This window comes from Lemur catta, chromosome 10 (genome assembly GCF_020740605.2).
Source record: "Lemur catta isolate mLemCat1 chromosome 10, mLemCat1.pri, whole genome shotgun sequence".
NCBI classification, from domain to species: Eukaryota; Metazoa; Chordata; class Mammalia; order Primates; family Lemuridae; genus Lemur; species Lemur catta.
In genome coordinates this window covers 87,893,385-87,903,444 of record NC_059137.1, presented here as the reverse complement: position 1 = coordinate 87,903,444, position 10,060 = coordinate 87,893,385, and the positions used below count along the sequence as shown (strand labels likewise).

Sequence of the window (10,060 nt, the reverse complement as noted above, 5' to 3'; positions counted from 1 at the left end):
GTGCAGTGGTGCCATTACAGCCTTTGTGACTTTGTGAAGTTAGCACTGGGATCCATAATTGCTTGACTATATTTTATTATAATTTTGTTATTTTAAATATATTATAATTTATCAATACTGCTAATGTACTTTATTCTATGGTCAATGTTTATCAAATGGCAAACCTAATTTGATTGCTACCAATTGATGAGGATTTTAGCTTTTCCTCCTCTGACCTTTGTCATCATGGAGTTATTCATTATTTGCAAAAAAAAAAAAAAAGCCTCGTTAATATTATAGACTTTTTCTAAAGTTTCTTCTTTGATGATTAATAGGTACCAATATTTTTTGAGCTGATATGCAAGTAACTATAGCAGGTGCAGGCTAAATTTGGGGCATAGAAATTAAAATACTAGGGGCCAGACATAGTGGCTCACATCTGTAATCCCAGCACTTTGGGAGGCCAAGGCAGGAGGATTACTTGACCCCAGGAGTTCAAGACCAGTCTGGGCAACATAGTGAGATCTCTATAAAAAATTTTTACAAAATACTAGGGCTGGTTGAGTATTTTAGAAATGATTTGAATTTGAACACCTTAGGCAGGGTTGGTACAGCCCCCTCTACTCCCAGGATTCCTGCCACTCCCTACTGTGTTACACCCAGCTGCTTAGGTCCCTTGTGAATTAGAGACAAGTAAGTTCACATAAATTATCCAGTTTTCATGTTTACTGTGATCTTGGGCATAGGAAAGGAATTTAAGAACCAAGTTCTCTAAACACACTAAGCTAGTGAAAAGCCGCGTTCATACCAACTTCCTGTGGTAATAGTGAAGAATATCTAAAATAACCCATGAACTGGCTCAGACTAGTTCCTGGCGTGTAATAAGCACACAGTCAAATTAAGATGACACTGTAAATATTGTGTATTTTTTTTTTTTTGAGACAGAGTCTTGCTCTGTTGCCCTGGCTAGAGTGCCGTGGTGTCAGCCTAGCTCACAGCAACCTCAAACTCCTGGTCTCAAGCCATCCTCCTGCCTCAGCCTCCCGAGTAGCTGGGACTACCGGTGCATGCCACCATGCCTGGCTAATTTGTTTGTTTCTATTTTTAGTTGCCAAGCTAGTTTTTTTTTTCTATTTTTAGTAAAGATGGGGTCTCACTCAGGCTCAGGCTGGTCTTGAACTCCTGACCTCAAGTGATCCTCTTTCCTTGGCCTCCCAGAGCACTAGGATTACAGGTGTGAGCCACCGCGCCCGGTCTGTGTGTGTATTTAGTGACTGAGGGAATCTGGTCATCTAGGACATGATCAGAATGAGTGTGGAATTTTTTATAACTCAGTATAGAGCATGCCACTTTTCAGCATTGCCTAAAATCTCAAAACAGCTTGTGAAGCTGTATGACTATCTTGTCAAGTGCGATTGGTGGAGAGAGAGTAAAACTTCAGTGTAGATGCTCAGTTCCTCCAGTTTTTTGAAATTTGTGTGTTTCTGTTAAGAATCAAGTCATTGATCACAGTCTGGTAAAGGCTCCCAAGTTATTATAGAATTAGTTTTGCATTCGTCAATACAATAAAATAAATAAAGAGAGAAAAGAACACCATCCCAGGGGAAAGATCTGGAAGACAGCACCTTAATCAAGTGATCAACCTCAGCATTATTAATAAGAGGACACATTTGTGCCTTCTTGTTATGGTCTGAATGTTTGTGTCTCCCCCAAATTCCTATGTGGAAATCCTAACTGCCAAGGAGACGGTATTAGGAGGTGGGGCCTTTGGGAGGCCTTTGGAAGGTGAGGCCTTAGGAAAGAGGCCCGTGGGGAGGCCTTTGAGAGGCTCTGCCTTCGTGACTCGGATTAGTGCCTTTATAAAGAGCCTCCATAGAGCTAGCTAGCACCTGCCACCGTCAGAGGACACAGAACGAAGGCACTGAGGAAGGAGTCCTCACTGGACACTGAATCTGCTGGTGCCTTGATCTTGGACTTCCCAACCTCTGGAATTGTGAGAAATAAATATTTGTTGTTTATAAGTCACCCAATCTGTAGTATTTTTTTATAGTAGCCTGAACAGATTAAGATACTTCTGATGTAATCCAATGGGACATAGTGTCCTCTAATATTCTTGCCAAACAGGTTTAACTCAAATCTTGAGGAAACAATGGTGGAATATTCTATGGGATAACTGGACTAAATTCATAAAAAATATCAATGTTATAAAAGAAAAAAAAGATGGAGAACTCTTGTATGTTAAAGGAGACTGAAGACATGAAAGCTAAATGTAATGAATTTGTGTTTTGGATAGAAAATGCATTTAACTGGATTATGGCTAGAAAAAAAACAGTTACAAAGAACATTTTGGAATGATTCAGGAAATATGAATGTGGACAAATATTAGATAATATCATGGTATCAGTATTTCTTGGGTATAAAAATGGTATCATGGTTACATAAGAGAATGTCTTTGTTCTTAGGAGACACATTGAGGTTTTCAGGGATGAATTTTCATATATCTCTAACTCTCAAATGATTCAGGAAAAAAAACAGATTTGAAGAGAGAAAGAAAATGTTGATATTATAATTGGTGAATTTTGGTAAAGGATATATCAATATTTATTGTATTTTTCTTTCAACTTTTTTGGAGGTTTCAAAACAAAAAGAGGGTATGACTATATTCTTCACTACCTACCCCCAAAACACATACACTCTTCATAGATTTGAGGGTTTTCTTCTTTGCTATATACAAAGATACTTTTTATACTTGAGGTGAAACTAAGACCTGACATTCATCATTTGTTTCTTAGGATCTTAGAGCGGCTGGGAGCTTGGCTGACTCTTAATGTCTGAGAAATGGTGGGAGGAAAATCTTGGACTGGCTGGTTTTCTGGTGTAGAGAGGAAAAACTTTTCCTCAACCCTCTTAGGTTTAGTAGCTGGAGCCTGCAATTTAACTGACAAAATATTAACAGGGGAAGAGTCATATACATTTTATTAATACTTTTAATTTTATGTATGAGAGCATCACAGAAAAGAAGTGAAAACCCAAAAAAGCAGTTAGACTCAGAGGATTATATATCATTTTAACAAAGGGTAATAAATCATGGAAAAGTCAATGGACAAAGAAAAGAGGGTTTTGGTTTCTAGGGGCAATACATTGTGGGAAAGTAGGAAATATATGTGGGAAACTAATGGAAGAAAAGGGTTATTTTAGTGAGGTGTGTTTATGCAGACTCATCTGAGTACTGGCCCTCCAACTGCAGTGATAAAGGTTGTTCTCCTCATCCTGATACGAGAGTGGGGAAACTTCTGCCACCTTCACAAAGGGAAATTCATGCCCTGCTTTATGTAAATAAGGGAAGGGAAGAAAACTCTTCCTGCATCTGTTGTTTCTCAATTGCCTTCGGCTCAAAATAGTCCTTATGCCAAAGTGGAGTATTTTGGAGTGGCATGTCTTGAACCTCTTCACTGTCACCTCACAGTTTGCTCCCCTGTTTGCCAATCCCCTTGGAGCTGCATCTCCTGTTTCATAGTGAACGTCTGTGGTAGCCACGGAATTACACGGATCACATCAGATAATGGGGAATTTGAGGGCAATGGCCATTGCATCAAGTTCTGTGTCTGAAATGGGAGATGTGTGTTAAAACCTTGGCTAGGCCAACTGTCCCCATGTACCCTTGGGAGGAGGACTTCCCATTTCCCCAGGTCAAAGAGGGTGCCAGCATATTCCTCAACTCCCTCCCATGATGGACTATGAGGTTCACAAGGAATAATCTCTGAGAGGACTTGGAAGTTATAACGTTTGAGAATCTGATCCCAAGGACAGGAAGTGGGTGGCCCACAGACACAGAAAATATAGACAGCACAATGATATTAAATGAATATCATGAAAGTGACTAATAAAACTGGCTTCCTTATCTGTGAAGTGAGGAAATGGCCTCTTAACTCGGAGGCTTGCATGCAGGGAGTCCAGGGATGGCTGTGTTTTCCCTGAAACAACCCTTAGCACATGCCAAGTGCCATGTGGTCATGTTTAATCAGTTCGGAGAGGAAGGCCTGGATCTTTTCTTTAGGCCAGAATTTATATGACCAGAAGCACCAAGAGGGTGCAGGATGTTGTCAATAATCCCTAGTCTGTTTTTTCTTTCCCATGGGCTCTGAATCAGGGGAAGTTTCAAGCATAAAGTGAGGGCATTAATGTGTCAATCCTTGGAGCACTGAAGAAAACAAAACAGCTAATGTTTAATGAGCACTTAACACATGCCAGAACCTATTGGAGGCACTTTACATGATAACCCAATGAGGTATCAGATATCATTAATTATTTCTATTGTTCACATAAGAAAAATGAGGTTTAGAGAATTTTTCTAAATCTTCCTATTTCAGGAAGCTAGAAAAGGAGGAGCCAGAATCACAACAAAATCCACCTGATCTCAGTGCCACACTCTACCCCTAGGGGAAAAAAAAGACAGCAGGGGGGATGAACAGGGAGAGGAAGAAGGAGGGAGGGAGGAAAATGAAAGAGTTGAGTTCATTGCAACCAGGTGGCAGAAGCGCAGCTCTGAGGGGGGCACACAGGGCCTTGGCGAAGGTGAGCTTGGAAAGAATCCTTTTAGTTCTCTCTCAGTCACTCTCAATACTCATGTCTCTCTCTCTCTCTCTCTCTCTCTCTCTCTCACACACACACACACACACACACACACACACACACTCACACTTTGTTTCTCTTCTATCTCTGTTTCTCTGTCATGCTTTTGGAAAATTTTCTATGATTCTTGAAATAATAGCCTCAAATAACAACAAGAAAAATATTCGCTGGTTCACAACTATGTTACAATTCCACCATTTAATGGGAAGAACTTATTATTTTTTTTTTAAGGTGAAAAGATAATATATTTAGAATTGGCCAGTTGGACTCGGTTTAGATGATCCCAATTTTGTTGGCAATGTCCAAAGCATCGTAATCAGGAGCCAGTCGAACATATGCCTTCTTCTCTCCATCAGGCCTGATCAGGGTGTTGACCTTGACCACGTCAATGTCATAGAGCTTCTTCACAGCCTGTTTGATCTGGTGCTTATTGGCTTTGACATCCACAATGAACACAAGTGTACTGTTGTCTTCTATCTTCTTCATGGCAGACTCAGTGGTCAAGGGGAACTTGATGATGGCATAGTGATCAAGCTTGTTTCTCCTGGGGGCACTTTTCCGAGGATATTTGGGCTGCCTCCGGAGCCTCAGTGTCTTTGGCCGCCGGAAGGTGGGTGATGTACGGATCTTCTTTTTTTTGTGGCTGTGGACGCCTTTTAGCACTGCCTTCTTGGCCTTCAAAGCCTTTGCTTTGGCTTCAGCTGTGGGAAGGGCAGGAACTTCCTTCTTTGCCTTCGGCGCCATCTTGTGAAAAAGCGGAAGAATTTATTAATTTATGAATGTGTAATACTTTCTGAGTATAAATAAACATAATCTGGGATAGACTAACTCACTGTCAAATGCCTTTGGTGGTAAAGAAAGAACTTGCTTAATTTTTTTTTTTTTTTGCCTGTTATTCTTTGAAGGAATCTGGACCCTTGGTGTTCTCCTATGAGGTTCATGGAATATTTTTGAAGCCATAAAGGAACAGCAGTTTTCCTGTTTACATATTTATCTTAGGATCTTGCCCAGTATCTGGCACCTAATAGGCGCAGTGGTATCACATAGCAATTAAGGTCACAGACTTCAAAATTACTCAAGGATTGTATTTCAGTTCACCTTCATTTTTGAAAGGTATTTTCTCTGGTTATAGAATTCTGGTTTCACAGATTTTTTTCTTTCAGCATTTTAAAGATAATATTTCATTGTCTTCTGGCAAACATTGTTTTTTTACAAGAAGTCTGTGGAAATTCTTATCTTTATTCTTTTGTATGTAATGTGCTTTTCCTCCCTTAGCTACTTTTGTAAATTTCTCTTTATTATCAGTTTTTGAAAATTCAATTGTAATGTGCACTGGTGTGGTTTTGTGCATGTACAGGTGTATGTGTGCATGTGTGTGTGTGTGTGTGTGTGTGTGTGTGTGTGTGTGTGTGATCCTTCTTGGTGTTTTGGATCTGTGAATTTATAGTTGTTATCTAATATGGAAAGTTTTGCACTATTGTTTCTTCAAAAACATTTTGGCCCCTTTCCTTATGAAATTTTCATTTCAAATATTGTATTTTTCATCTCCATAAATTCTTTAAATCTTATTGTCTTCCATTTTTCTCCTATGTTCATATTTTATTTTAAATGTTTGAACATAATTATGACAACTCTTTTACTGTGCCTGTATGCTAATTCCAGCATCTCTTCTATATCTGTGTGTGTTTTTATTCTTTCTCTTGATTATGTATTACATTTTCCTGTTTCTTGCCATGTCTAGTAAATAAATACTGGAAATTTAAATTTTTATGCTGTAGAATGTCTGAATTTCTGATCTTTCTTTAAAGAATGTTGAAATTTGTTCTGGCATTCAGTTAAGTTACTGGCAGTTCTATTTGGTCTTTTCAAGTCTTGTTATGAAGCTTTGTTAGGGCAAGTCTGAAATGCTCTTTACTCTAGAAATAATTTAGCTCTGATACTGCAGGGTCTCCACTGAACTTTCTGAGTGAGAGGCCAAGGGGAGGAATTTGTCATTTCCAGCTGAGAGACTAGAGATAGCTAGGAGGGACATTACATATGATCTATTTGCTTATGATCGAGGATTTTCCCTGCAATGGGCATAATCTGAGTAAAGATTAAAGACTTAAAGGTGTGGGGCTACAAGTGAGCTGGGAGGTAATGGGGGTATCAAGCACTCAAGTTCTAGAACAAAATAGGTATGCAAGTAAAGAATGGAAAGAAATTGAGAAACCTGGGAGATTCCCTCTGCTGCGCTGTACCTGGGGCCGGCATCAGGATGGATCTGGCAGGGCTGGCAGGAGCGTCTGAACGCTGGTGTCCTGGCCATTCTTTTAGCTCAACAGGTCACTCCAGATGCTCTGCCTTTGGTGTGAGGGGGGTGGGATGAGGTGCCGGTGGACATTCATTCTATCTGTCTGCTCTGAGAGGCTGCTGCTGCTCTGTTTTAGGACACAGAATGTAAAAGAAATTCTCACATGACATACAGGACTGTCTGGGAAGCCCCTATGTCCCCTCCACCCCATTCCTCTAATGAGAAAAAACTCACTCTTGGAAATTCAGAGCTGTTTCTTAGCCGTGTTGAATTCTTTTAGTAGAAGAGGGCAGAGGCTCCTTTTTATGGCCTAAGCATTATGGTTTTTTACTTTTGTTTTTGTCTCTGTTTTGAGACAGGTTCTTTCTGTCTACTGGGCTGGAGTGCAGTGATGTCATCGGAGCTCACTGTAGCCTCAAACTTCTGGGCTCAAGCAATCTACCTGCCTCAGCCTCCCAAAGTGCCGGGATTACAGATGTGCACCTGGCCAGTGCTTTTATTACTAACGAATTTGCTCATTGCCACAGCCCAAATGATTGAGAAAAGTAAAACTTTCCTCCCCTAATTTCAGACTAATGAGGAAAGCCATGCTAATGTCCTTCCTCACTAGAACCTTTTCTGCTAGAGGTTTTCTTGAGGTTTCTTTTCTCCCTCACCTGGCCCCCTACCTGACGGGGTATGCATCCAGCACGTGAGGTGACATACACCCATTCCCACCCTTTGGCAGATGCTCCAACCCCCAACACTACTCACAGTCCCTCCTGCTGGGAAGAGATGGTGTGTTTGGTGGGGCATCTCAAGGGATGGAAAAACCTGGGAAGGAAAGAGCAGGCCACAAAGTGATGAGACAAGATGATGCCGAAAATGGAATATTGACTTCTTAGATTGATCTTGTTTGGGAATGGAAGTAAGCTGGCACACCCCCAAATATTTCAAGACCCTCAAATGTGGTGACTGTTCCCAGAGAGATACACATAAGCCATTCAAATCCTTTTGTCTGGAGAATCTGGATGGTCTGCTTAGTTTATCTGGCTCAGTTTGCCTTTGGCAGAAAAAAAGAAACTGCCCCAGGTCATAAACTGACTCAGAGATTCTACATTTTCCCTCTAGGCCTTGACTTTAGGCAGTAGCTTCCTTGAAGCTGGCTCTATAATTTATTTTTATCTTGTTCCTCTATGACACGAGACAAGAAATCCGTCTTCAGTAGCTCCCCTCACTCGTGGTTTTGCTTTCCACAGTTTCAGTTACCCACGGTCAACTGTGGTCTGAAAATATTAAATGGAAAATTCCCCAACTAAACAATTTATACGATTTAAATTATTGCCTGTCCTGAGGAGCATGATGAAATCTCACACTGTCCTGCTCTGTCCCTCCCGGGACAAGAGTCCCCCATTTGCCGTGTGCGCTACCGCCCCTCCGTCACTTGGGGGCTGTCTCGGTTGGACAGATTGTAAAGCGAAGGATGAATGCAGTACAGTAAGATATGTTGAGACAGAGACATTACATTCACATACTTTTATTACAGTATATTGTTAGAATTGTTCTTTTCTTTCTTTTCTTCTTTTTTGTTTTCTTTTTTTTTTGAGATTAGGTCTTGCTTTATTGCCTGGGCTACGGTGCAGTGGCATCATCACAGCTCACTGAAACCTCAAACTCCTGGGCTCAAGCCATCCTCCTGCCTCAGCCTCCCAAGTAGCTGGGACTACAGGTACACACCACCATGCCCGGCTAGTTTTTCTATTTTTTGTAGAGATGTAGTTTGTTATGTTGCTCAGGCTGGTCTTGAATTCCTGGCTTCAAGCAATCCTCCTGCCGTGGTCTCCCAAAGTGCTAGGATTATAGGCATGAACCACCGTACCCGGCCTTTAATTGTTCTATTTTATTATTTTGTTAATCTCTTACTGTGCCTAATTTATAAATTAAATTCTATCATAGGTATACATAGAAAAAAACATGATATATATGTATGTATATATGTGTGTGTGTGTGTATATATATATATCTCCAACTCTTTCAACAAAGGTGCCAAGAACATACAGTGGGGGAAGGACAGTAAATGGTGCTGGTAAAACTGGATATCCATATGCAGAAGAAGAAACTAGATCCTTATCTCTTACCATAAACAAAAATCAAGTCAAAATGGATTAAAGACCTAAACCTAAGACCTGGAAGTATGAAACTACTAGAAGAAAACATTGGGGAAACTCCAGGACATTGGTCTGAGGAAAGGATTTTTTTTGAGTAGGACCTCAAAAGCACAGGCAACGAAAGCAAAAATGGATAGATGGGCTTACATCAAGCTAAAAAGCTTCTGCACAGCAAAGGAAACAATCAAAAAAGTGAAGAGACAACCCAACAATGTCAGTGGGCTCTGGGGCACAGTGGCTATCTCTAGTTGTCTGGTACCTGGTCCTGGGAAGTAGAGTCTGGGATGTAAGTGCTCCATGGAGGAGGTGGTCAGTGCCATGGGCTCACAGGCCAGCTGTGTTTGCTGGCTGTAAGAGTTAGCCAGCCCTGGGCAGGGCTGTCCCTGTGGTCAGCAAGACCCCAACTGGAAATCATGATCACATAGACAAAGAGCTGCACATTGTGCTTTGGAAAACATAAATAGTAGGCCAGGGGGTGACCCAGTATGAAGATCATAACTGATCTTACCCCATTCTTGTCAGGAGGTTTAGCAACCCTTCATTCAAACTAACCACAGTTGGGAGGAAAATGTTGAAGCCACAGTTCCAAGATTAGGATCCTCAGTTTCCAGAGGCTCTCTGTGGGATCAGTGAAGCAAAGTGAACATAAATCAGCTGCTCCCACACACAGTGCTATTTTCCCTACCAGCAGCATCGGGGTGGCAGACATCTTTAAAAGGCCACAAGTGGCATCACGATCCCACAAAAAGTACATTATCTCTCTGGATTAGGCTTTCTTCTAACATGAGGTCTTCAGTTGTATCAAACCATCCTCTCCGGAAGAATCTTTGGAAAATCATGAATATTTTGTATCCATTATACTTCTCCCTTCCATAATAAGAAATAACTAATGAATAAGACAAATATTTTTTAAAAATCGTACATTCTTTCTCAAATCTTCACTTCTCTAGTGATATATATGTGCACACACACATATACATACATATACACACATTACATATGTAGTATA

The 10,060-nt window shown here is 40.7% G+C and overlaps 1 protein-coding gene across 1 annotated transcript; it reads right to left on the bottom strand.

Moving 5' to 3' along the window:
• Positions 1 to 4,843: 4,843 nt before the first annotated feature.
• LOC123645867 (60S ribosomal protein L23a-like) lies at positions 4,844 to 5,355 on the bottom strand. Its single transcript, XM_045562377.1, has one exon. It carries the CDS (start codon positions 5,353 to 5,355, stop codon positions 4,885 to 4,887), a length of 471 nt encoding a protein of 156 aa, XP_045418333.1. The 3' UTR covers positions 4,844 to 4,884.
• Between the last annotated feature and the right edge of the window lie 4,705 nt (positions 5,356 to 10,060).

Bases quoted from the DNA above. Each gene is read 5' to 3' on its own strand.
- LOC123645867 (XM_045562377.1), bottom strand. From the start codon at position 5,355: ATGGCGCCGAAGGCAAAGAAGGAAGTTCCTGCCCTTCCCACAGCTGAA.